We start from the raw sequence: 27,364 nt of genomic DNA on the forward strand, positions 1-27,364 counted from the left end.
ATGGTGGAGAGCGGTGCGGTCCGCGTGGTTCGCTGCGGCGGCAGCAGAATTCACTACCGAAAGGCTCTCTTCAGCGTGGACTCCCGGTAAGTTGAGGGGCTTTGAGCCGATGAGGCGGCTGTGCGCTCCCTCGGACGTTTTTTTTCTGTTTATGCCGGGTTACTGTCGGTAGGGTCAGGTGTGTTTGGGAGCTGCGGCCAGGGCTTTCTTTTTAAATGTCCCCGCGCATTTGTTTACCTTTTATTATCAGTTAGTTGTTCCGAATTAACACGAGTCTGTGCCCGGTGTCCATTTGGGTGGTCTGCCCCGAGTGGGTTTAATGAAACGAAGCGGAGGGTCGGTGTGTTCGCGAGTAAAACGACACCTTTGTTACTTTTCTTAAATGTTGTTGTCCTGAAATGAGAAGGTTTGAGTTGAAGGCGGGTGGGTGAAGTTCTTTGTCGTTGTAATCTCGGCACACCAAGTTCTGTCGGGCATGTCCGACGCTTTAAATGCGGAGACCCCGGGAGAGGCGAGCACTGCTGATGCTGCCCCGTCCATGGCGTGTAAACCGCACAGACTAGCGCCGCTTTAGAAGCCGACCGTATGAGACGGGCCGGGGGGATTGAACCGAGTTCTGCGGATGGTAAGCCAGGCCCCCCTGGACACGGGCGTTCAGGGAGACCCTCGCAGTTGCGTTTGTACAGCCCCTTACTTGTTTGTTTTTCTCCGATTAAGGGTCCATCTGTCCAAATCCCAAACCCGCGTGGGAAGCGGAGGGCCATCCCAGCAGCCCGGACAGGGCGCCTGTCCGTTTATGTGAAGATTTGGATTGAAAGGGAGCCACCTGGACTTTCACCCAAGACCCTGGGTGGCATGTTGTGTGGCCAGCTTGAAGTGCCAGGTCGTCTTTGCCCCACCAGGTTTTACACTTCAGATGTACAAAGGGACACAGTGGTGAATGATGACGGTTAGTCAGATGTCCAGGGTTCGAACCAAATTCAGAAAGCTTCGCCGTCCGAGCTCAGGTTTATAGCACTGTTGTTAAGATTTGTACCAAGAAAACTAGAAATGGCAGAATAAGAGCAGTGACTGTGGCCCTGATGCCATCATTGTGACGACCAGACTGGTTGATGACACTTTTTTTGTCCCAAAGGGTAAATTTTAGCCTTCCAAGAAACTCAAGAATTACAGAAATATTGTAACAAACAACAATCCTCTCAAACACACACAGCCATAACGGATAAGAAGACAAAGCATCTGACTTGGGTAAAGACGAGACAGCAGGTGGTCCCAGTGAGGCGCTATAAAGGTATGGGGGCCACAGTGGCGTTTCTGGACACACATCTAATGGCTGCGTCCTCAATGCTGGCATGTCACCGTGGTGATGATAGATAGATACTTTATTAATCCCAAGGGGAAATTCACATACTCCAGTAGCAGCATACTGATACAAAAAACAATATTAAATTAAAGAGTGATAGTAATACAGGTAAAAACAGACAATAACTTTATATAATGTTAACGTTTACCCCCCCGGGTGGAATTGAAAATAAATAAAAATAGAAAAATAAAAGTAGAAAAGTACACATACACATACAGTCATACACGGAGCTGCTGAAAAGGCTGACACTCTCGGCGGCGCCAGAACTATGTACTGATGTGCAGCATTGTTTGCAGTGGCACTCAGTTTTGTCTTCACTCTCTGCTCCAAGGGGTCCAGAGTGTGTCCCGTCACCGAGCCCACCCTTTTTAGTTAGCTTGTTGTGCTGATGGGCCTTTCTTGAGGTGATGTTAGCGGAGTAGAAAATAGTGTTGACTGTCACAGAATTAGAGGACATGTGAAGGATGTCACCACCAACAGGCTGCTCTTCCCTTTCTTGTGTAGTTCCAGGCCAGCCTGTCATTGATGTGGACCCCCAAGTACTTGCAGCAGTGTACCACCTGTACATCCACTGACTGGGCATAGAGGCTGTTTGGTAGTGGGCACAGTCAGTCACCACTGGACTGCTGTCCTCTCTGTGGCATCACCCAGTGACATGGCCTGATCTGTGTAGCCTGAGGTGTCCGACAGGCCCGTTTGTTGTGCTGCTCCCCACCGTCCCTGAACGTCACAAACTGCCACCTGGCAGACAGCTCGTCCATTAGCCAGGACACCATAGGCCTGTCCGCCTTCTTAACAGGCATGGCCTCGAGAAATGCAGTGGTAGTGGTGGGCAGGCCGTCCCCTTTGCTTTATTGCATACTTGATGAGGGTCACAGGTGGGAGCTGAGGTGCCAAGTTCAGGGTGTCCCTGCTTTCTAAATTGCCCAGTTGTGTTTCTGGGGGCGTGCGCTGGGCTTTAGTTGGTAGGTTTGCCTCTTGAAGGTTTTGTTGATCTTTTTGTGCCACAGGGTGGTGGTGCTGTTAATGTGCCCCTGCCATGATACCTGGAAGTGTTTTGAGCTGGCACTGCTCGCTGGTGTCGTCTGGTTGTTCTTGTGCTTTGCTGTTCTCTCAAAGGCTTCTATGAAATAAGATGAGGTGATTTGAGAGGAGGCCTGAGCTGGCGATTCTTTCTTGTTGTGTTTATTGAGGAGTCGTCCACCCAACAAGAGTCATGTGATTTATTTATTTATTTATTTTGCTTGATACTCACTTTTGTTGCAGTTGTTGTCACCAACTTGAAGTTTTTACTGTCACATTTCATTAGAGATTCAAAATTCCTGATGAAGTGGGCCCAACCTGAATAGCAGCAAACACAACCACAGTGCCCAGGAAAAAAATCTCAAATGACTTGCTTTGCTTAGTCTCCGTAGTCTTCAGGGGTCCAGTGGTCTGCCCTCAACGTCCCACTCGTGTTTTGACTAAAATATTGTACCGTTCACCACCGCTGGAGAATCCTCTGGTGCATGACAGTGGAGCGCACAGACAGAGGAGGCTGAGATGAAGAGCTACATCCTCCTCGTTCATTGGCCAGTCCTGCCCAGTTGTCACAGCTCACCCACTGGCTGCCCTGGCACTTCATGTGCAGTTAGTGATGAAAGTGGGTGACCGGACGGACAGCCGGCTTTAGACGTGGGGAGCTTCAGCAAGCCCAAGGTCAGGTCACTGAGTGACCGGAGGTGCTGACCAGAGAATGATGGAGATGAGTCTCCACTTTAGTTCAGAAGCTCAATCCCACTTGTGGGTTCCACTGCCACGCACAGGAGAGAACCTTCTGGGATGTTGTAAGTATTTGACTAGATACCTGACTCGTTTTTAATGGGCAGTTTGCTGGATTTCGGGGTGAGATGCCGTTGGAGCCCACTGTGCCTCTGACCCCCGGGTAGCAGCTACATAGGGCACCATTTTGGGCCGAGTGTTCTGGAGCTCCTTTGTTTGTTTGTTTTTTTGGCAAGTCTGACGCTTGTGTGCACGTAGTGAGGGTCTTAAAGGCCGCTGCGTCTTTGCACATTAAGCACGGGGGCGACCTTCATGGCTCATGTCCCTGCAGAGTGAAGGCCGGACCGCCACCAGCGCTTGTGGCCAGATGTGCGTTCAGTCAGGGGTGTCAGTTTGTGTTTTTAAGTGTCTGCCCCGGAAGGGCCTCCCCCTCAGTCACGTGAATGGACAGGGCCGAGTCCGATGGATCTGTTACAGATTTCTGGTGGGATTGCAGCGCGCGCCTGCCTGAGTGTGGACGAGGCCGACCCTTCACCTGTAGCACTCGTGTGCTACGACCAGTTGAGCCGCAGGCCGTGGTGGGCTCTTGTCTGTGCACCCTGCTGAGGGTGGGCTTCATTACCGGTGAATAGAAGAACCTGAGCGTCACCTGGAGGATGCAATGCTTTTGACCGCCGTGATATCATCCTAAGCTGGTGACATGACGTCTAAGTCAGAGGGGACATGAAACTTGACGGCTACAGTTGCTGCTATTGTAGCCTTATGACGTTAAATTATGTGGCTCAGAAGGGCAGGCTCGCCCTGGCACACAGTGATGTGCTGTGCCCGTCAGTTCAGATGCAGTCCTCCCCCATTCTGCCATAGAACAGTGGACGTGAGACGTTTCTCTTCTGTTGGTCCTCAGTCCACACGTTGTACTTCATTGGCTGTCCGCTGTTGTGCACACAGAGCTGCCCTCTGCAGCGTAAGACAAAGTTGTATCTGCCTGAGGGGCAACTGACTTACTGGGCATCAGACTACACGGCTGTCGGTAACGGGAGCAACCAGTGACTGCTCTTTGCTGGCTGTGAGTGTGTGTGAATGAAATGTGTGGCCGAGAGTCAGTGGGTAAAAATCACATGGTGGTACGCAGGACCTTAAGCTACAGAGTCGTGGAGTGTTGAACCCTGGGTGTGCCACAAGCCGCTCACAGTAAACTACAAAAGCACTCGGCAACTTTGGTCAGGGCATTGGCTTCACTAGTGGCCCCCTGTGTTAGTCCCCTTACTTATCCACAAATATACTAAAGGTTGAAATGAAACTTTGGACGTTTGCTTTCCCAGTCCTTCACCATAATGAACAGGAAAAGTAGTAAGAGCACAAGAAGAAGAAGACAATAAAAACTATAAAGGCCGACCAACATATTCAGACCTTCACATGTAAACGTCTTACAACAAACCTGACAACACTTATCACGGTAAACCTTCACACAAGACGCCTAACAAAAAACGAGGACCCCCAACAGCACGTAACACAACGCTCACCGCTCTTTATGAAACTCACTAAACCTCCACACAACACCAAAGCACCAGGAAAGCAGCAGTGAACACTGTCATTCCCACCATTCCCACCACCATAAAGCCCCTCACTGTCTGCCAGATTGCTGTGCCAATGTGCTGCCTTCCTTCACGGCTCCCACTGTGACACTGTGAGTCACAAAATCCATTCTGGTGGCCCTGAAGTGCCGCGTTTCTTGCAGCTCAGGTAGACAGAGATTCTTAATGCGTTAGAAACTGAACGTGGTGCACTTGCCAAGTAAAGGAGATCGGTGACAGGTGTCCAGAAACGCCAAGATGGCGGCCAGCCACAGGCTCGGTCTCACTCGGAGGGCCGCTTGCTCACCCAGAGCGTGAAGTTGTAATCTAAAAGAAGTAAAGCAGACCAATGGTCAAGAGTGACCCGTTGGCAGGGGGGCACACGCTGGGTGATGATCTGTCGGCTTCAGCAGAGGTGACCTGAACCCGTGGGCCACAAGCTCACCATCCACAAGTCCCCAAGTGCATCTTGGGCTGCTTTGACCAGAGTGTTGGAGATGTTCAGTCATTCACACTGACTGGTGGGCCACGGTAGGGGAGTGGGTGGCAGTGGCCATAGTGGTCCCAGACTGCTGCCCCCATTGTGTGGAAAGCAAACCTTTAGAAATGCCAGTAAGAGACCCGGGGGGCCAAGTGGAGGGGTCCTGCTCTACAGCACTTGTCTAGTCTCGTGGCCGCGTCTCAGAATGTGTGTGTGTGTTGTGACGGTCAGAGTGGTGGGCACAGCATGACAGGGCAGATGTCTCACACTGTTAAATTGGCCAAAAACATAATGACATTAAACTAAAGAAGATGTGTATCATAATAATATTTGAACTTAGTTTCACAATTGCAGGAGTTCATGTACATTTGTACGTGTATTTTTATACTTTATTATTATGAGTAATGGCAACAGCAGCAAGAACAAAAGCCCATCTAAGCAGGTAAATATCCCCTCAGCGCCCAGAGAAGCGTTTTAAGTGAAAATAAGACCTGAGAAAATCCTTGGAATGGGAAGAATCTGCACAGCCATGTGGAGTTTAGTCTGGGCAAGCAGGTCATCCAGTCGGCCGCGGAGCTGCACGTGGGAGGCTACAGTATTGTTAGCAACAGCAAGTGTCCAGTCGGGCAACAGAACAACAGGAAAACGACGCTAGTGCTGGGCAGTAGGATCAAAATTCTGTATCACGCTATTTTTCAAAATAATGCCAGTTTCACGGTATTCAACGGTATTTTTTTCTCATTCATGAGTGGATGTTAACCACATTTTCCACTGCAGTTACTGGCTAAGAATAACCAACTCCACTGCCATGAGAACTGTAGAAAAACACATTTGAATGTGCACACACGTATTAATGCAGGTTTACATGGCCCATGAAGTAATGGTCGGGGTGCCACTAATGAAGAGAAGGAATCACAGTGATGACAGATGCAGTCCAAATATTGAGCCTTTTTATTCAGCAAAGTTTGCAAACAGCTTAGACTATAATTTTGATATTTTCAACCATCCAAAGAGGCATTTAGATTTTGTCAAATATGCAGAGGTGCTTGTCAAAAGTTGTACTGCACTGAACACGTCCTAGAAAAGGAATAAATAGTCTATGTTTTGTAAACCAACTACACTTGCTGTTAATGTTAACAATCTCAGTCCACTGACATGTTAAAGTGACTTTTTAAACAACTTTACCATCATCCATCCATCCATTTTCCAACCCGCTGAGTCCAAACACAGGGTCACGGGGGTCTGCTGGAACCAATCCCAGCCAACACAGGGCACAAGGCAGGAACCAAATCTGGGCAGGGCACCAGCCCACCCTGCAGGACACACACACCAAGCACACACACTTAGGGACAATTTAGAATCGCCAATGCACCTGACCTGCATGTCTTTGGACTGTGGGAGGAAACCCATGCAGACACGGAGAACATGGAAAACTCCACGCAGGGAGGACCTGGGAAGCGAACCCCGACGGGTCTCCTAACTGTGAGGCAGCAGCACTACCACTGTGCCACCCACTTTACCATCATTAAACTACATAATAACTTCAATTCCACCCAGGGGGATAAACGTTAAAATGATACAAAGTTATTGTCTGTCTGTTTACCTGTATTGTTATCACTCTTTAATTTAATTTTGTTCTTTATCAGTATGCTGCTGCTGGAGTATGGGAATTTCCCCTTGGGATTAATAAAGTATCTATCTATCTATCTATCTATCTATCTATCTATCTATCTATCTATCTATCTATCTATCTATCTATCTATCTATCTATCTATCTATCTATCTAATCTATCATATTTAAACTAATAAATAATAACAATACAATAAATAATAGTGCAACTTCCAGTAATAATACTATTACTTCAAGACTTTAAAGCCCAGGTGCATTACACAGTATTCACCAAATAAAAATAAAATAAAACAAGTGCAACTTGGTGATGACATCTTTACCAACTGAACCATCATTAAGGCAAACTGCAGTAATAGTGACCTCGCTTCAAGCTAAGCTGTATACATAAATAATAAAACTGCAACTTGCACTTATGATGCTACTTGTGTTGTAGCCCTACGGAAACATATTAGGGCCATGGTGAAGAAAAAAACAAAACTATATGTCGAGATTAAAGTCGACATTTCCACTTTATTCTCGTAGTTTATTTTGTCATTCAAGTAGAATGTCGTAAAGTAAACTTCACCCTAAGATCAGTGTTTAATTCACTAGATTTTCTCAAACCCGTCATAAGTTATGTAGCATATTAAATGCTTTGTGTTGTGTTCCCTGACCCAGTTGTTAATCACTACGCTTCTTAAACTGATCTCCTCCGCACTAAGAGCAGGCGCAGGCAGTGATCGCCACACAGAACACATTCACTTCATGATATTTCTGCTCTCTGAACATGTAGAATGCTAAGATCAATTTTCATGATGAAATGCATTAAAGCAGGTATTAAACAAGCACGGTAGTGAGGCGGTAGTGCTGCTCCCTCGCAGTAAGGGGTCCCCAGGTGTACATTCAGTATAGAGAACTTTATGGCAGGTGTGACGAGGCTCCAGATAACTGGATGTATGAGTGGGTATCGCACAGGTTTAACTGAAATATCGTGTAAATATCAGAACAATATCAAACACAGAATTCAATGGATGTTCTTCTGAGCGGACTTTCTTTATTGCACTCGTGCTGTCTGTCTGACGTACCTAATCCCAGTCCCTATCTTTCCTTTTTCTTTCTCCACATAATCAATCACCACACGATAAACGTCTTTGTGAAATTAAACGTAGTTACAAACTTGGAGCACGGAGTGTTCAGAACTTCAAAAAAAAAAAAAATCTTTGGTACACATGTTCAATTATGCCATCCATTCAGGGTTGCGCCCATCCCAGTAAGCATTGTGTGCAAGGCAGGAGCAAATCCTGAACGTGGCGCCAGCACATCGCAGGGTGAATACGAGCAACACATACACTAGCAGGGTCAATATAGCAGAACAAAACCCACCATCCTGCATGACTTTGAAAAAAACTGAAGCTCGCCGAGTAAACCCACCAGAAAAACAGGCAAATTCAAGGCAGAGTACACCAGGGAACCCCTTGTGGCAACGCAGCAGTGCACCCTCCACGCCGCGTGCCCACACATGATTAATACATGCTTTAATGCATTTCATCATGAAAATGATATCAAGTATTTATCTTAGCATTCTAAATGTTCAGAGAGCAGGAATGTCATGAAGTGAACGTGTTCTGTGCGGCGATCGCTGCCTGCGCCTCCTCTTAGTGCGGATGACGTCAGTTTAACACAAAGCATTTAATGTGCTACATAACTTATGACAGGTTTGAGAAAATCTAGTGAATTAAATGTTCATTTTAACGTGAAGTTTAGTTTACGAAGTTCTACTTTAATGACAAATTACAAGAATAAATTCAACATGTCGTCTTTAATCTCAACATAAACATGTCGTCACACAATTACACAGTATTGAAAAAAAAAATAAAAGCAGTACAAGTTGGCTTGCAGTATTCTCCAGTAGTATAGAAGCAGTATTCACACGTTTGAACATAATGGTGCACATCCGACCTTTTCAAACCAATGTATCTCCAGACATCAGACGTGGCTCCTTCTTCTGTGTCGTCATGTTCAACTTTATCGTCTGCTACAGCTTCAGAATATTTTCTGTCCATTTTCACCGCTCCATACCTCCACTAACCTCCGCATGTACTCCGTTGCATTCGTGTTTAACGGTGCAGCAGTGAAAAAGGTCCCTCCTTAAACAGTTTACCGCTGCGCCACGTTCCGAACATTGTTTAGGCTTTTTAAACCGGTGTTGTGGTATAAGAAAAATCCATATCATCACAAAAATAAACGGATTTTGGTATGAACCAGTATACCATCCAGCACTACCTGACGCATACCTTCAGCGCCATTCTCTCCTGAGCGGCATTCCCATCTTTATTTTACACTTCATGCCATTGGTGTGCCTTGTATGCTTTTACTCCTCCTCACACTTCCTCTTTCGCCAGACCAATCCGATTGCTCCGAGGGACTGGACACACAGACCTTAGTATTTTCTCATATTCTCCTCCTCTGGTCCTTAACGCCATATGCCATTCCAGTGGCGAGTGCAGGCTATGGCTCTGTCGGTGGCTGTGGCGAGGTCCTCCATGGTGCGTAGTTGATCCAGGAGTTGGCAGATCAGGAGGTCTTTCCCCGCAGTCGCATAGGCCGCTGTCATCAGAGTCATGTTGACTTTGGATCTGCCAGTCCTGGGGCGCACGTTGGCCAGTCGGGGTCACCGCCAGCGGGTAGACGTTCTCTCACTTTATGCCATCGATTGTGTTGATGTTTCTGATGTGTTTGTGCCATAAGTCCGAGCTTGTTGCCGTTGAGCCTAGAGGTCTCTCGAGCATGAAGCTTTTGTGAGATTTGAGGCGTTTGACGACATTATTATGGCCGTACAGTGGGGGTCCTTGAGTTTCTTTCGTTTTTCCTGTTTACTCTCTACATTTGTTCTTAATCCAGGGGAGCAATGGCGGCCAAGATGTAGAGGGCGTTGACGGGTGTCGGTTTTACATTTACATTTACATCATTTAGCAGACGCTCTTATCCAGAGCGACTTACAACAGTGTTTGTTAGTTTTTTTTCGCATACCCCTTGGGGTCAGAGCGCAGGGTCAGCCATTGTACAGCGCCACCTGGAGCAATTACAGGTTAAGGGCCTTGCTCAAGGGCCCAGCAGAGTAGGATCTCTTTTGGCACTGACGGGGATTCGAACCGGCAACCTTCGGGATACCAGCGCAGATCCTTAACCTCAGAGCCACCACTCCGCCCAGCCTTCATTGAGCTCAGGGTTGAGTTTTCTGGCATGTGATGATCGCTCCCATACTGGACACTGCTGTGGAGAGTGCGAGGGCAGGGTGGTAGGGTTGGCACCCCATCTGGTGTTGGCTAGTTTTCTGAGGGTGTTGTTAGTTTTCCACGTGAGCTCTGTAGGTCAGGGTTCAGATGGTGTTCGATTGGCACATAATTCCAGAGAATTTGTAGTTTCTTGTTTGCTTCCCGGTGGAAAGCAATGGTCTGTGTTTTGGTTGGATTTGCCATCTGATAGTTGAGAGATTCGACAGAGTGGATAGGAGGACGTTCTCGATGGTAGGGAAAGCTTTTTCCTGTGCTGTTACGCCAAGATAGTCGACATATAAGAAAGCCCTGTGTTTACTGCAGGTGGGCAAGTGGGCTGAACGCTGGTGTAGATTGACTTGGGCGCCGCTGATGAACTACTGAAGTCAAGGTGAGACTTCATGAACACGGGATTCTCTGTGCATACCGAGTGACGTGAAGTAGAGCGGGGCACGCTTGGCATACGTGTGAAGCGTTTTGGTCACCCAATGTGAAGTCCGTGTCCCGCTCTCGCTGGTATTGTCGTTAGTCTGTTTGAAGTAACTGAATGCACTAAATGTTGCATTGCCACCATCTTTAAGTGTTTCGTCCTCTTTAGCATTTTTAATTAGCAGACATTTTATTTACCGCCACGTAAATAAAGGAGTTTGAGTTTTTACCAGGAAATTACCAACCAACAATAAAGAGTTAAAGCAGGTCAGGACAGGGTGAGTTCAATGAAAAGGACGAAATGAAAATGCTGCTGGTGCAAAGCGTGCGGCCCGCCTTGAGAAGTCGTCCAAGAACAACAGGCGGCGTGAAACTGAATGGGGCCGAGGCTGCCAAGTGTGCTGTGCTGACTCTGAAAAGTGGGCATTTCAGTCGTCATAATAATAATAAAAGGAAAACCAGAACCCTGGCGCTTATTTTCCATTTGCATTAAAGAGCATAAAACAACATTCTGGGATGTCAGGTTTAAGAGTGAAGTGGAACAGAATCGGCAGCAGAACGGGAGCCATGATTAAAAATCAAATGTAGGTGAAAAACGGGCCATGAAAGTTGCACATGAAGGGCTGTGGCTGTGGGTTTACTGACGGTGACAAAGAGCCCAGCAGTCAAAATGACAAATAGTGCAGTCTGGCATGGCAAGTGCGGGGTAACAAGATGCTGACATTAGTGTGAGGAACAATCAGATGTCCTCTTCGAGTAATGCTCCCTGTCTGACTGTCGCATGAGGGCATCTGTCCTCTGAAGTGGCACACGTCCACACATTGAGCCATGTGTGTCACCAATAACAGAAAACGTCACATTTATGAGGTGGTATTAAAACCAACCAAATGGACGTGCTGTTGGCTAGTGTATCCATTGCAGTTTGCTCTGGAGGACGCCACTGGACACAGTTGGCAAGGAGGAGGGCAAAGAAAGCCAGACAGCAGCTTTTGATGTTTTGGCTGGCACTGCTGCTCCAGGAGATGCGTGGGACAGAGAAAGGGGCCAGCGATCAGGGGGACTGAGACTGTCATCACAGCTGCTGGTCCTCCTCCATTGTTGTTTTGATGCTGGCCAACGACGATGACGACGCTCCGCCCGTGTGTGTAGGCAGAATAACAACCAATCAAACAGACATGAACTCCGACCTGAGCGCTCTCCTTCCTGTCACATGGCCACGAATCGCATACGTATCCGACCTTGGACCACAAACGAAAGTGACTTGAATCCAATTTGGAAAGCTCGGATATCTGTGTCCCCCGGTAATGTGAACGTTTTTCTGGTGACCCTCGAGGTTAAACGCATTGATAACCCACCCATTGTTAAACAGGGCAGGGTGTCTGCACTCTTTAAGAAATGAGCAGAGACCAGTAATCTGCTACAATGTGACACTTGTGACTTCTTCATGGTGACTTGATGACATACGTGTAAGCATGAAGTGACACTGCTTGGATTCACGTAATAAAAGCCCTGCACTCGTTCACATTTCACTAAGCTGCACGTCACCTCATCAGGGTCCACACATAATATCGGGAGCTCCTTTTTTAATCCAATCTTACAAATAATATTCTTACAAAATAATCGAAGTCTTAAGTAATAAATGTTATTCGCTGACCTCTATTTGTGTGTGCCGAGTCTCCATGTAGACACCCTTTTAAAATAATCCTGAATCAGTCGAAATTAAAGATCCAGCGGAGGACTCGGCTTTCTGTAATTCCACAGGTCACTCGTATCTCGAGGTGCTCACACTTTGCAGTCGTCTCGAGTTCCACCTCAGACTGAAAGGAGGCTCTGTGCCCGCTGCTTGTTGATGAATGGAGCAGACATTGGGAGGGACCACGCCGCTCCTACAATCCATGAAGTTCAGTATGGAGGTGCTTCACGCCGGCCGCTTTGTGCACGCGCTCAGTTTGGTCTCGCTGGCTGCTCTGAAATCCCCAACAGTTGCCCGCTTGCCCAGCCGGGTGAGGCACATTGCACTCCTTATGCACTGCAGCACTTCAGCTGGCCATGTGTTTAGAGCGGAGCGACATTTACTGGAGTTGGCAACGCAACCTCAGGATCGACGCAGTCATGCAATGGAGGTGCTAGAAAGGCCAGCTGTGTTGGCAGGGAGGTCTCTTCAGGTGGGACTGGCATTCAGGAGCCCAGTCATTTGTAATGTAGTGACATGTGATTGTCACGCAGGGGTCTGCTGAGCTGGATGGCCACCTGTCGCCAGTTAACCATGTCAAGGTTCGGAGCACACACAGATAGAGTGCATTGCCGCACCCACCACAGTCACGTCAAGTCAAACTTGAAATATAAAGCACACTTACAAGAGTCGAACCTGAGCCAACGAAAGGATAAAAGAGACCGTGTGTGTGCGTGCACACTTATGATTATACACACAAACACACACCCATCACAAAACTGCAAACATAACCAACCAACACATGAAGATCAACTCCAAATCGCCAGCACACCCCGTTATCATCACACATACAAACGTCGTGTCAGCCTCTTAAGGGTCACATGACTTGAACATGTGCGAGACGTGCTGGGGTTGTGCTTCAGGTCTTCGTGAAGCCTGGTGCCGTCCGAACCCGTCCTGGTTTTCCTATCTTTACCAAGGAGAACTTCTTATGTGGGCAGGAGGCAAATGAAATGGGTGCTTGGAGCTCCCCGCCATGTCCAGGGCAGACTCCTGAAGCTCTGCTCGTTTGGAGGTGACGTTTATGGGTGACGTCGAGATTAAAGGATTTGTCCAAAGTGTCACTGCAGGACTTCAGTTGTGAGCCGCACAGCCTACATATGGCGCTGCTGTTATCCCGTCGTCCTGTCCCGTAGGAGGTCCGCACGTCTGGTTTAAGTGTCGGAGTGAAGCAGTAAGGCGCCTTATCCACAGAAAGTCTTAACAGACACATCAGTGACATCATCAGACGCCACAAACGAGCAAAAATCTACACGTAGAAATTGAGTAGGCTAGTGATTCACGAGGTCGAGGTGGGCACTTTAAGAATCGTTGTCAAAGCGCTGAAACAGAAAATAACGATTAACTGGAAAATGGACACTTTGGCCCAGGGTTAGGGTTAAAAACGAAGAGCTCCACAAGGGCTTCTTGGGGTCCCATCTCGGCCACCTGGCCCACCCAAATGAGCCCTGGTGGCTGCTCTGACGTGACGGATTTGTTCAGAGTCATCGGGTCAAAGGCTGATAATGTGAAGAAGCGCTTTATTAAAGATCAGAGACACCTTGTGATGTCACCGAGCGATTGTTGTGATTTTTGCAGTGTTACTTTTTTTTTTCCCGTCAGGTTGAATGTCACCGTCTGTCTGTCACATACCTGTGGCTGGTCACGTATGCTGGGGCCTCCTGCTGACACGGGGCCTTCAGGGCCTACGCCTTAGTCAGATAAGAACTCGTCTGTTTACAACTCCCTCTCTGTAAGGAGAGCAGCTCACCAGGCCTCACTCGGGCACAGAGCCCAAGGTCCTCCCGGCTGACTGCCCACCATGCTGTGGTAACGTTTGTGCAGAGTGCCCCCTTAAGTTTCAAACTGTGCCCCCATCTGCTTGTTGGAGAATTTGTATTGAGGGAAGAGCTGGAGTCCACCGTGCTGGTCAGACGATACCAAGACAGGTGGAGTCTGTTGAGGCGTCACAGAGGGTCTTGGGCAGATTTGCCCAGTGGACCAAGACGGTGACTTTAAAATGAGTTCGTCAAGGCCACGGGGGACACAGCTGGAAACTTGTAAAGGGCGAATGTCACACAGAGGGAACCGCAGACACAAGTGACCAGGTAGTGTGGTGGACAGGAGGACTTCAGGGACCTTCAGAACCCACCTTGATGCCATTTTGATGGGACTGACATTGACACAATTTCATCTGTGATGATTCCTTGTCTCATTTAATGTCTCCGCAGGGTGACTGTGGTATAAAGCTGGTGCTAAAGACGCAGCCTGGCATTTTGTGGGACTCCTAAGTGAAGTGAGGTTGTTTCCACAAGCACTCCATGGGGCCAGAGGCCTGGCACAGCTTGGTGCCCATCACCTTTTCTAAAACTTTTCCTTGTCATTGTCACTGTTCTTGGTCTCCATGTCTCTGCTCTACTGGAGGTAAACGGACGAGAACTGATGGAAAGTCGGCCCTGAATTAAAAAAGAGACTAGAAGTGCCATCATGTCCGGCTTCAACCCTCTGCTGGTGGCTGTGCCACTGTGTCACGTCTCGCCAGGCGTTTCCTCACCTTAGTGAGGAGGACATGTGACGTTTGGCTCGTCTTAAATGGAAGGGCAGGATAAAGCAAAGGGGCCGTGATGAAGTAGCCTGATGCCCACATGCTGGTCGAGTGTCAGTGCTGGCTTTAGTCCTGGCATTCAGAAGAAGCTGGTGACATGAAGGGTCCTGGGGAGTCTGGGAGAGGCACGTGATGTTCACGCTGTCCTGTAGCCCTGAGCGGCAGCCATTTTTCTTGGTGGCACCTGCCATGTTTTTGGCTTTCCTCAATCCACAGGACACTCGCTTGCACAGCCAGCGGTCTTCCTTCACCCGCTCCTCTCAGACTGGTCACGTGCTCGCCACGGTGTGCTGCTGGCCTCCCTCAATGGACACTTTACAGGTTGTGCCGAGATGGCATTTAGAGCTCATGCTGGTAGAGCTTGACGGACTCTGACTGGTCTCAAGTAGGCGCTCTGTTGAGTCACCAGTAACGTGGGGCAGGGCCATCTTAACGCATGGGCACGCTGGCAGATGCCCCATGCTAATTTCTGTGTGCTGTGACTTGTGGAGTGGGGGGGCCCATGATGCTGTTAAGACGGCTCTGACGTGGAGCCCCTCATACGCCTGGCAGAGTGTCACTTCAGTGGTGTCAGGTGCCTGGTGCCACCAGGGGGTTCCCCCTTTCACTGCACACTTGGTCAGTTAGGGGTGGTATGTGATGCCGTTGACATCGAGGTGTTGTCTTGATTTCTGAAAGTCAGGATGAGATTCGTTTGAAGAGCTCCGTACCTTAATGGGGGCCTCGTTACCTTTGAGGGTCCTTCATTAACGTGTCACACATCTTGTCGCCCTGAGGCTGGCGAGTTTTGCAGGTGTAAAGTTGCGCCGCCCTGGTGGCCGTGTGAATGTTTTCCAGGAGCCACCTGTCATTGTCGTCTTCCATACTGCCGGGTTGTGACTGACGTGACATTCCGGACCGCCAAGCCCCTCTCCTGTCCACACGGTCCATTCATGCTGGCTGCTTCATATGCACTCGTGAACTTTCGGCTGAGCTGTCATTGGCCGTCGGCCCTCAGACCCGCCCTGCGATTTAAGACCAAATCAGACCTGCTTAACCAGTCACACCGCATTGCTGGCTGTCACAGCCGTGTGACACGACTTTCTAAGATTAAGTGAATGGAGGCCACAACCTTGACTGTCAGTAGCAGGGTGGGCTCCGCGATGGGGCTGCCCAAACCTCAGTGCACCCCAGACTCTTCTGGCCAATCCCATAGGTGACGGGTCTATTGGAGGTTCACCCTGTGCCCCGATGAGTAAAGACCGGACCACCGGATGCTCGCTGACAAGCTCTGCCCCCCCATACCCCCCAGAGAAGTCACTGGGCCCTTGCTAACTCTCCTCATGGAGGTCATGTGACCCTACCAGAGGGCTTTGTCGCAGACCCCCCCAAGGATCATCAGGACATCCAAACTGTTCATGGAGGGGCACACACACCCAACGCGGACAGCACGGGACGCCGGCCAAGGGTCCGACATACAGTGCCACACAGGAGGGCAGGGTTGTGAGTCAAGCCTGGCAAGATTTTAAAATTCTGCTGTTCGGTGGTGGGGGTCTGCCCTGTTCCCACAGGCGCCACCAGTAGGAGGGCGAGAGTGAGTGGCTCAGGTGTGAAGACGGCCGTTTGGTAGTAAGTGCCCATGTTTGACGTGGCTGTGCCCGTGTGGGGTGCTATAAAGCAACTTAACGTGCACCTTGCTTGCTGGTTTTTGGCATAAATGAGGGTTTTCGGGGGTCAAGGGGGGGTCCAGGACAGCACCGGGAGCACAAGGGCACTGCGGAGACTCTTAGTAGGTAGGCGAGGTCCGCATCATTAATGACAGTACAAGCTAACGGTTCAGAGTCTTAAACGCCGCGCCCACTGAAGTGATGCGAGGCCACCAGGCGGTGGCACAGCGTATCGTGTGGAGTTCCACGACTGCGAATAGAGCGTGCGGTCTGTGCCCATCATTCTGATTCTGTCTGATCTGAGGCCCCCGGGTAAGCAGCACTGGAGCCTGGCATGAAGGAGCTCCTAAATGTGCCAGTGGGCTGAAGGCCAATGCCTTCTGCCATTTTTGGTTTAATCTTACAAGTGCAGTTGGTGACAGGATGGCAGAGGGCTGCGTTTTGTCACCTGTAGCGGTGGAAGGGAGCAAGCGACTCAGAAGCTCGTCTGTGTAAGCCACACAGGTTTGGTTGGTCGTGAAGAGTTGCGTCTTGATGCCCCCTCACGTGGCACAGCTTTTTCTGAGATTTCTTTCAGTCGTAGACTTCGGCAGTCGTGTAGTGTGACACCCCCAACAGAAGCAGCAGCGCCCACGGGTGTTTTAGACCTGAAAACAGAAGAGCGGCTCGTCGGTCTGCCACGGCGTGTTCTCCTCGTGCAGTGGGCAGTTCGCCTGGCATGGCCGTTGGCTGACAGAAAAGGGGGGAGAGCACCCGAGAATTTGGAAATATCGTGTAGCCCAACAAATGCGACATCCCCTCTGACGTTAGTCATGTGACTAAGTGCGGTGCCCGCCCTGTCCTTCCCCCCCGCCAGCAGCCCACCCACTCACTCACCGCCCGTCTGTCCGTCTCCCCACAGGTTCCTGCTGTGTGCGGCTGGCAATCGCGTTGCAAGTGCTCAGCACCCAGAGCCAGGAGTGCCTGCACATCCTGGAGGGGCACCAGCAGCCTCGTTTCTGGACTCGTCCTGAACCCTGCCAATCATCTGCAGGTGAAGTGGGTGACCTCTTGGGGGGGTTTGGGTGGTCTTCCTGACTATGCTGACTCGCCGTCTCCCCCACAGCTCTACTCCTGCTCTGTGGATGGCACCATCAAGCTGTGGGACTTCACCGATGGACTGCTTATGAAGGTGCGTGTGACGGCCTCACTCTGCATGCCCAGGTTGGCATGACATTTTCTCACTCATGGCACGCATGTTCTTTTCCAGACCTTTCACACTCGCTACAAGCTGCTGGCCCTTTATGCCTCGGCTGCCCACCCAGGGGTCCTCTTTGGCAAGATCCCCGTGAACAATGAAGAAGCCTCAGGTAGTTAAGCAGCAGGGGGTGGCACTGGCCAGCCTGTCTTCCTTTGCCCCCTGTGCCCATTCTGACCTTTCTCTTTTACTTCCAGGGCTCTTCCAGCTGGTTGCGCTGAGGCTCCCCAAGTCATCGAGGCAGGAGGAGGACATCGCCGAGCTGTCCTGCGTCTTGATGGATGTCAGCCCGTCCCCGGGGGCCACGTGCTTCAGTAGCAGGGTTTGTAAGTGGCACGAGGGTGGCAGGGGGTCAGCACGATGGCACACACACCCTGACTCGCTCCCTTCTCTTTGTAGGGTGAATACATCGCCTCCGTCAAGGACCTGAGTCTCCTCGTCTATTTCTTCTCATCACAGAAGGCTTTCAGGTAGGTGCCCCCCACCCCACCCACGCTCACTGTGCCACCCCGCGTAGGTTTTTTAGTGCCCCCCTGACGTGTTGCCTTTCTGCACAGCTTCTCTCTGAAGGCCACCGACAAGAAGGAAGTCAATAACGTCTTCACCTGCGTGGACTGCCATCCCAAGGAAGGACTGCATCGCCACTGGCCACATGGATGGGAAGATCCGTCTGTGGTGGGGTGGCACTTCTGAATGGGGGGCACCATGGGAGGAGTGGCTTGCTCAAGGGCTGCTTTTTCTTGCAGGAGAAACTTCAACCAGAAGAAGATGTACACCTACTGCACCATGCACTGGCCACACAGTGCCGTCAATGACCTGGCATTCACCCCTGAAGGTGAGGTGGAGTGTCTGTGTGCCTCTTGGGCAGCACGGTTTCTATTGCCAGTGTGCCAGGCTCATACCCACCTCTCTATGTTCTCACAGGCATCAATCTGCTGAAGTGGCGGCGTCGAGTCGGTGCTGGTGCAGTGGCGCTACGATGAAACCCCAGAAGAGAGACTTCTTGCCACGACCTGGGGGCGCCATTGAGCTTGTGGCCGTCTCTCCTGACGGGTCCCTGCTCTGCACCTCTCACAGCGACAACAGTAAGTGCAGGGTCCCCCGTGCCCGGGGGTCCGACCTGTCGGGGGCACACACTAATGCAGCTGTTTCTCCCCACAGAGCTGACCATCATCCACAGCAGCCTGAAGGTGGCATCTGTCATCCAGGGCCTGATCAGAGGTGCGTGCCCCACCTGTCGCGCACGGGTGTCTAATGTGTTGGCTCGGGCATATTCTGATGCGTCCCTTTGTCTGTTCACACAGGTGGCACTGTGAGGGCGGGACTGAACTTTGACCCCCGTAGCCGGGCGCTGGTGATGAATGGGCGGCACGGTCACCTGCAGTTCTACTGCCTGGAGCGAGACCAGCAGCTGTACAGCGTGAGTACCCCTTCTGTTGAGAGCTGGCATCGTCCTGCGGGCTGTGCTGATGCCCGGCGCCTTTGTTTCAGCTGGACATCGTGCAGCAGGAAATCATCGACGAGTGCGGCCTGCAGCAGTTTGAGGTGGCGCATGTAGCCTTTGATGCCAAGGGTGCTTGGCTGGCAACTGTGGAGGAGAGGACTGGGGAAGCGGTCAGATGTGGAGCTCTGCTTGAAGCTGTGGGCATACGACGAGAGCTCACAGAGGTGAGTGGACGTCCGTCCAGCAAGTCGGGCGAGGTGGCCCGTCCACCTCATCCCGCTGACCTGTGCTCTTTGAATCCTCAGCTTCACTCTGAAACACGACGGTGATGACTCCTCACGATGACCCACGTCGTGGCACTCTGCTTCTGCCCTGGCAGCGGTACACCCATGTTGGTCACGGCGGGCAGTGATGGCTGCTTCAAAGCCTGGGTGCTGGGGCCGATTCGGATGAGGAAGGTAGGTGGGGTTTGGGGGGTGTGGAGGATGGATCATGCCACCTGCCGTCTCTGACCCTTGCGTTGTCTGCCAGGACCAAAACCCGGGTGGAGCTGCGACTTTGTTGGCACTTACCATGGACTCAGTCCTGCCACCTGCTGCTTCTCTCAGGATGGCTCCATTCTCGCTGTGGCCTTCGAGCAGATTGTCACGGTGTGGAGCCCACTGTCCTGGGAGCTCCTGGCCACAATTCTGCCAGCCTCCAGGGCACATCAGGTGAGCATACTGAAATTAGGTGGCAGTGGTGTGGCACTTGTTCTGGCCGCCTTCACCAGTGACCCGGGTTCCTCTTCTTGCAGAGAACTGTGCTTCGGGAGGCAGAGCTGTGCCAGGTACCTGTTGGGCAGCACCAGTGCCAACTTGCTGTGCTGCTGGGACCCTGCTAACCTGCACATGTAAGTTGTGGCACATGTTGTCCTGTTGCGCCCCGCCCCTTGGCTCTCGGCCACATCATCCCGTTCTCTCTCTTTCAGTGCACTGGAGTGCCAAGCTCAACGTTGGCTGTGCTCAAGGGTGACCCCTGGAGTGAATATGTGGCGGCGTTCACGCATGCAGCCGACGTCACGGACCGTAAGCCGGGGATTACGGAGAGGGCTTTGCAGGGGTGGGCGATGAACTGGGTGGTCCGGGTCAGAAAGTGGCGGCATGGACCTTGGTCAGCTGACCTAGTTTCTCCTCTCAGTGTTTGTCTTCAAGCCCAGCGAGCCGCGGCCCACCTACGTGCACAGGGAGGTGTGTCGCGGGCAGGTTCTGCATGCCATCTCTCACCCTCCGAGACTCCGTGGAGGGACACCTGCCCCTGGCTCAGCCAGGTCCTGCCTCTACCTGCTACAGAAAACCCTGGTAAGGGTCTGAGTGGCCCTGCTTGACACCCCCCCCCCCCCCCCCCCCCCCCCCACCCCCCCCCCCCCCCGTCATGGTTGCCAGTCTCATGTGCCATCCTTTTGTCCCTTGAAGGAGCTGTTGCTGCTTTGTACCCCGAGCTGAGGAGGAGCGACGTGCCCATGTCCTGCACCACATTGGTAGGATCCTGTGCCACTGCTGTACCCCAGTGGGGCTGCCATGCCACCTGCTAATGTACACCTCTTGTTTCAGGGGTGCTGCCCGCCGCCGATCGAGGATGTCTTGGCGACGCGTTCTCCATGCTGCTGCAGCAGGTGGGCATGGTCGCCCAGGAGGAGTGTGTCTCGCTCGCCCGCAGCCTCCTCAGAGCTCAGTTGCTGTCCGTGAGGTATGTGCTGCTTTGGGTGGGGGGTGGTGTCAGGGGGATTGTGACAGTGCCTGGCATCCCAAACCCCACCCCTTATTGGCCTCTTGTGCCTTTCAGTTGTTGCAGACCCCCGCACACATCCTCGCCAGCGGCGACCTTCCTCTGCGCCCTCTTCATCAACTCCCTGCTCATCTCCAGAGTCACAAGTGAGTGCCCAGAACCTAGTAGGGGGTGCTGTCAGGCTGCTGTAGGCTTTGCCCACTTTTAACTGTCCCCCCCACCCTTTTTTTTAATAGGGATAAATCAAATATGAAGCCCTGATGACAGTGACAGAGAGGAGGAGGAGGACGATGACGAGGAGGATGACACTGATGTGGACATGCCACCCCAGTGAGCCCCAAAAAACTGCCCACCTTTACTGACGGGACACTTGCATTGACCAAAGGCTGGAGGAGAAAGAACTGAGGAAGGTGCGCAAACTGGACTTGAGCTGGCTTACCGGCTCCTGAGAGTGGCACTGCCACATTGGCACCTGTCATACCACTCCTGAGAGTGGCACTGCCACATTGGCACCTGTCACTCACTCCACAATAAAGGTGACCTGAGCAAAGAGCCGAGTGCAGCAGCGTCTCCTACCTGCGGGTCACGTGACCGAGGGCTTCAGGTGTGCTGAGTCAGGCGGCGTCAGGTGGCTTGTGACCCCCCCGCCGTGTGCAGAACGTGCCTGAGTCATGGAATGACACTGGAGCGGCACGGAGGGGGGTGGGGGGGGGGGTGTCTGAGGAACGGGACGGGGTTTGTGAGGTGTGAAGATCGAAGTGCTGTGCTCCCCTTTTTTATACCCCAGTTGGTGGTGGAGCCCCCCCCCCGGGCCCCCTAACTGTGTCTGTGGCCAATCAGGTGCCGGCAGCTGGTAAAACGAGGAGGAGGAGGCCCCCCTTTGAGGGCAGGGTGGGCGGCGGCCGTGAAGCATTCAGACAAGGCGGCCAGCGGGAGTGAAGTCCTTTATTAGCACCGTGAGACGCTGCCGCGCGCTGGAATGTGCTGCCGAGCGCACAGGAAGACCCCACCTCGGAGCGCCGGCGCTCGCTAGCCCACCGTCCGCCCTCCCATTCACAGCAGCGGAGGGGGGGCGGCCATTGTCACTGCCACCGACCCTAGAAAGACACCACAGAGAGAGATGCACACGAGAAGTCCAAAGCCCCAAAAGGCCTGTCCACACGCGGGGTCGCCGGCTGCCCCCTACGCCTTCTCGCACTCGGTCTCCGGCTGCCCCTCGCCCGCCTTCTCCGGCGCGCAGCAGGCAACAGGCGCCTCCGGAGGGCCTCGGTAGGCATAAGTGAAGTACATGATGTGGCCCACTGCCACGAAGGAGAAGGAAAATGAGGACGAGCAGACCGAAGGCCTCGGGGTTGGGTGCCAAGATGACCATGATGAAGTGCAGGAGGTCCATCAGGTAGGTTCATGGAGTTCTGGACGCCATCTGATGATGCCCCTCTCCGACTCGATGACGTTCTCCTGGATGAGCTGGGTCACCGTTCAAGTCAAAGGACCACAGGCCTACAAGACAGCAGAGTAGCTAGTGAGTCTGTGCCCATCCGCACCCCACCTTCCGGGCCCCTGCCCATCTACATACCCCCCCCCAGGCCCCTTACCGAATCGGGCGGCAATGACTCCGGCAAACAGGCAGGCTCACGGGACACGTAGGACTCGACTTCGGGCATCGTCTCGTCTTGGGCCACGGTGGAGACGTTCATCCAGCCGTAGGCGCTCGGTGCTCGGTTGGGGTCGCCTCGCAGCGTGGGCCTCACCCTATCAGGTGGCGCAGCAGGTCTTTGAAGGGCGATACGCTCAGGTCCAGGGGGCCTGCCAGGCATGAAGACCGAGACGACGCAGAGCGCCAGGCAGAAGAGCTGCAGCACCCCGAGATGAACCCGGTGCGCACCAAGGCCACAGCACTTGCGGATCCGCGTGAAGCCCACTGTCCCCAGGATGCCCGTGATGGCCGAGGCGCCCATCAGAAGACTCAGGATGAGCCGTTGAGGGCCTTGGGTGTAGGCGTAGCCGGGTGGTGATGCAGTCGAAGCCCAGGACGGTCATGGTAGAGGAATGCCAGCCCCATGCCAGCCAGGAAGATGGACTGATTGTAGTAGGCCACCCATCCGTTACGGAAGGTGCGGAATGGCTCTGCCACCTGCTGGCAGCACCCTGCTGCGGCCGGGGCGTCTTTGGCCAGCTGGCCATTGGCCTCCCAGCTCTGAAAGGGACAAAGAGAAGAAGGAGAGAGGTCACCTGACTGCTGCCCAGCCACACTTGGTTTTGCCACTCTGCAGCCATGTCACTCACCTTTGCCAGTGCTGAGCTGCTGGAGCTCCTCGCTGCTCTCGGCATCTTTCTTGCCACCCTTGACTGCCAGGGCCGGGGTCTGCCGATACACCAGGCGCAGGAGGTTGTACTCCGAGGCACATGGAGCACAAGTTCCAGCAGGAGATGAAACACGCAGCCGATGAGTGGCGAGGCCGAAGGTGATGATCTGCCCCACTGCCATGGGTGCCAGGATGTTGGTCAGTGGTCGATGACCCGTACGGTGGGCATTCATATCTGTAGGGCGACGTACAGTCGGAACATGAGCCCCCTGGGCACGGTGCCCTGACCAGGTGCTGCTTGTTAAAGTCCAAGCCGCCTGAGGCTTGACAAGCTGTGCCATACGGGCAGCAATTCTGCTGAGGGCAGACACCGCAGACAGGGAGGAAGTGGAAGCAGCTGACCCCCTTGCTGTACCCCCACACACACACACACACACACACTTACTTGCAAGCCGGTTGCGGTTCTCTCCAGCCACCACAATGATCCAGTCTCGCTGGATAGTGATGCCCATGGCGGTGCTGGCCAGGTTGGCCACATTGGCGATGGTGATGATGAAAATGTAGCAGACGGTCTGTGGAGGTGGACAGCAGGGAAGTGTGAGAGTGGCCGGGCTGCGCATGCGACACACTTTAGCAAACAAGGCCACTGTGACCTTTGACCTACATTGAGATGCCAAGCACAGGACCTTGACCTGCAGGCCGGAGAACATCCTGCCAATGCAACACAGCTGTGAGCCCCACCACCAGGCCACTTACCAGAAGCCAGCCGCCCCACAGCACGTTCAGCTGAGCCTTGTACAGGAACCACCACCATGAGCAGGACCCCGCACAGGATGACCGACGTGTTCTGGACCACCAAGGAGGTTTGGGCCACTGGAAGAGAGCAACGACAGCGGGCACGTCAAGGTGACAGCGGATGGCGTGAAACCCAGACGGCCACAGACCTCCCTCAGGGCCCACCTTTGATTCTGGGGTTCTTGTCCACCCAGTCACCGATGACGGCTCCCAAGAGCAAGACGGAGGCGGAGACCACCAGCCCGTACAGGGCGGTCAGCAGCAGGCTGTTGCCATATAGTTCAACCAGAAAAACGGACACCGCAAAGTGCCACATCCTGTCACCCTGTGGTGGAAGGGAAGAGCCAGCGTGAGTGACAAGTGACCTGGTGCTCCTTGGGTCCCATCGCCAGCCAGCCACACAGATCTGGCACTCAGTAGCTCACCCCACTGTGCACCCTGGCACTTTCACCTTTGGTGTCACACACACACACCTGTGCACGCTCGGTACGCTCATCCTTTGTCACACACACACACACACACACCTGTGCACGCTCGGTACTGTCACCCTTTGTCACACACACACACCTGTGCACGCTCGGTACTGTCACCCTTTGTCACACACACACACACACACACACACACTCTGACCTGTGCACGCTCGGTACTGTCACCCTTTGTCACACTCACCCAGGTGGAGAGCGCGTGGCCCACGTAGATGAGGAACCTGGCCGAAGTGAAGAAGTCCGCCAGAGCTTCTGGGGGAGAGAAGGACAGGAGGTGAGTGGCGGAGGGGGCGCGAGAGGGGAGAGGAGGCGAGGCGGGGGTCCGCTCGGCTTACCGCTCCGGCGCTGGCTCTCCATGTCGCTGCTCCGCTTGTCTGTCACTTGTCCCGTCTTTTGTGCGTCTGTTTGGGGTTTTTTCGGGTCGTCGCGGCGCGCGGGTCTTTCCGCCCGTAGCCAGCACTGTAGCTCAAGTCGGAAAGCTGCAACGCACCGCGGCTGGCCGGTATTTACTTGCGCGGCCCACGTGACCGGGGGGGCGGGCTTGTGGGCGGGCCTTTGAGGCGCGCTCAGCTGTGTGTCAGCATGAGTTTGTTTTCCCTCCGCGTCCCAAAATATTTTTGTGGGGAAAATACACGAGTGACGTCAGTGGGCAGCCCGAGGCCACTAATCCCGGAGATGCCAGGCTGCAACGGGGTTTTGGGGGGGGGGGAGGGAGGGAACCATCTGGAGGTGGAGCGCCTGCCAGCGTCTCCCCCTGCCACCTGCCCTTGACCTGATGACCAGTGGTCTCGTGCCAGCGGCGGTCACCCCCGTTGTGTGTCACCAGCATGTCCTGAGAACAATAAACACAAGAAGCGGGCACAGATGATAGGCAGATTGGGTGTGACCACGCGCCCCAGACTTACCTGTAATTAGGAGCAGATGCTGAATTCCTGGGCTTGTCACTCGCCCATTTGGGCACATTACCTCAGCATGAGTGCGGTCAGCCTAAGTCACCTGGCCAGCCGCATCCTCCCCATTGTGGTGACCGTGGCTTTAAGCAGATAATTGACAAAGGGCCCCTCCAGCGTGCTGGCAGATCCAAAGCGGAGGCCTGTCCTAATCCAGCTGCCTTTTGTGGTCAACGGCACATCTCGCAGCAGGCAGATCCACACCCGGGCACAGTCCCCCTGCCGATGCCACACATACTGAAATGAACACAAGCATCTGATGCCCTCTGTTTTTGCCCACCGTTGGGATGACTGGAGTCACCCATGACTTCTGCTAAGCTGGTGACCCTCGTGAATTCCTGAGCTCCTGCTGCCAGCTGTGAACTAAGAGTGGATTTGCAAAGCATTATGAAAGGCGCTATATTAAGGGGACGGTGACTGGATTGTCATGCTGGCATCTGCTGTTCTGTGCTGCCCTCCTGCACTGTTGGCTCCCAAGGACGCTGGCAAACACGCAGCTCAAAAACAACTCGGCGCCAGTTCACCTCCTGCCCCCTGAGAGGAGCCGCACATGCCTCAGCCTGCCCGCCTGCCTGCCTGGTGTGTGCAAGATGGTGGTGGTGTGGGGGGGGGCTCAGACTGGACATAGTTCAGCTTTAGGGGGTGTCATCCCGTGTATTTGACTGGGAGGCCATGTCAACTCTGAGCCTGCGGGGACACCCTGACAGCACATGCTGGACATTGGCACTGCCAGCCTGCATGTTAGGGAGGCCATGTGACACTTGGCAGTAGGCCGTGTGGTGCAGTGACAGGTCAAAGTGGACAGACATGGCTCACTGAGAGTCTGGTGGGCACCATGTGCATTTAAGAGTCTGTGCCCAGCACGGTTTCGCTGAACAATGACTGGCATGTTAGCTTTGGCCAAAGTGGCTGCAGGAGATCGAGGCGGGCAGAGACTTGGCCTTCCCTCGCCCTCTCTCTCTCTCTCCCTGTACTCCTTCCTCCTGCCCTCAGCTTGTGCCCCTCTCCCTGCCCACAAGTCCTGAGCCGCTGGCCACTGCTTCCACTTTGCGTTACTGCAGTTCACATTTTTACAAGCTGTGCATTTCCGAAAGTCGTCGTGTGAGCAGTAAAAGTGCTGATATGGAGTCACGTTCACGTCAGCTGGCCAGCACCTCGACACGGGGGGGAGTGTAGGGCTGGGACTTCAGTGACAAACCAGAAGAGATGGGGCTGCTGGCCAACTGGGTGTGCGCGGGGGGGGGCTGAGCCACTTATCAACTCAAGTGGGATGATGGTGGCTGTGGGACAGTGGGGACAGATGAGCGGAGGACCCCAACTGGCTGGCCACACTGCCTTAATTGTCTCTTCCTTTGCACCCCATTATGCACCCTCCTCTGCTGGATTGCTGCATGCCAGGACTCTGCCCTCCATCATGCTGGCACATACACACGTTCGGAAGTCATAATCTGAAATTCTTTTCCTAACTGATAAAGAAGAGCCATAAAACGGTGGTGCAGGCACGTGCCCCTGGCTGGCCAGCTCCCAGAAGTAAAGTGTGCCCTTCACTGTCCCTCCAGTGCATGGCCCCTGACTTGGTGCCCAGAGGCTGGGAAGTGTCCATTGGGATAAGGGCTCAGTGAGGACAGGACAGCAAATCCCATGCGCACTTTGGGACGCTCCCTTCTGGAGGTCTTTATGTCCCAGCTGGCATTGGCACTGGCAAGGCCACTCATGTGGAATTTCAACCCTTGATGGTGCCAGGCCTTGGTCCTCAGTGTTGGCATTGTTGTATCTTTTGTCAAAATTATCATGTCATTCATGTCTTGTGGCCACTAACCCCCCAAAGTGTCCCCTTACCTAGTGGCCACGCACTTTGAACTTCTCCTCTCCTGAGCTTTTATTGCAGAAGGCAAGCATCAACCTCGCGGAGACGGTAAGGAACGG

The 27,364-nt window shown here is 52.9% G+C and overlaps 3 protein-coding genes across 3 annotated transcripts in view; 2 read left to right on the forward strand and 1 right to left on the reverse strand.

The window, feature by feature from the left end:
• Positions 1 to 21,841, forward strand: wdr75 (WD repeat domain 75). Its single transcript, XM_051930445.1, is given in 31 exon segments — positions 1 to 86; positions 17,356 to 17,386; positions 17,388 to 17,438; positions 17,440 to 17,487; positions 17,560 to 17,625; positions 17,704 to 17,803; positions 17,889 to 18,013; positions 18,091 to 18,161; positions 18,249 to 18,321; positions 18,323 to 18,366; positions 18,438 to 18,542; positions 18,633 to 18,675; positions 18,677 to 18,776; positions 18,853 to 18,912; positions 18,996 to 19,111; positions 19,183 to 19,296; positions 19,298 to 19,359; positions 19,441 to 19,450; positions 19,452 to 19,481; positions 19,483 to 19,597; positions 19,667 to 19,824; positions 19,826 to 19,848; positions 19,932 to 20,010; positions 20,012 to 20,034; positions 20,123 to 20,202; positions 20,315 to 20,475; positions 20,590 to 20,594; positions 20,728 to 20,863; positions 20,960 to 20,986; positions 20,988 to 21,048; positions 21,690 to 21,841. Coding segments are annotated over 31 exon segments (2,355 nt in total).
• slc40a1 (solute carrier family 40 member 1) lies at positions 21,834 to 25,037 on the reverse strand. Its single transcript, XM_051931430.1, is given in 19 exon segments — positions 21,834 to 22,222; positions 22,224 to 22,301; positions 22,303 to 22,326; positions 22,328 to 22,381; positions 22,383 to 22,402; positions 22,498 to 22,528; positions 22,530 to 22,709; positions 22,711 to 22,908; positions 22,910 to 22,942; positions 22,944 to 23,300; positions 23,302 to 23,340; positions 23,342 to 23,359; positions 23,361 to 23,443; positions 23,654 to 23,780; positions 23,965 to 24,012; positions 24,014 to 24,081; positions 24,169 to 24,328; positions 24,673 to 24,740; positions 24,824 to 25,037. Coding segments are annotated over 19 exon segments (1,746 nt in total). The 5' UTR covers positions 24,846 to 25,037; the 3' UTR covers positions 21,834 to 22,084.
• The window catches only part of asnsd1 (asparagine synthetase domain containing 1), a 13,876-nt gene continuing 11,161 nt past the window's right edge, over positions 24,650 to 27,364 (forward strand). Inside the window, exon 1 of the mRNA XM_051931428.1 lies at positions 24,650 to 24,762. The gene's annotated coding sequence lies outside the window, so the exon portion shown is untranslated. The remainder of the gene's footprint in view (positions 24,763 to 27,364) is intronic.

Source organism: Erpetoichthys calabaricus, chromosome 8, assembly GCF_900747795.2.
Source record: "Erpetoichthys calabaricus chromosome 8, fErpCal1.3, whole genome shotgun sequence".
Classification (NCBI taxonomy): Eukaryota; Metazoa; Chordata; class Cladistia; order Polypteriformes; family Polypteridae; genus Erpetoichthys; species Erpetoichthys calabaricus.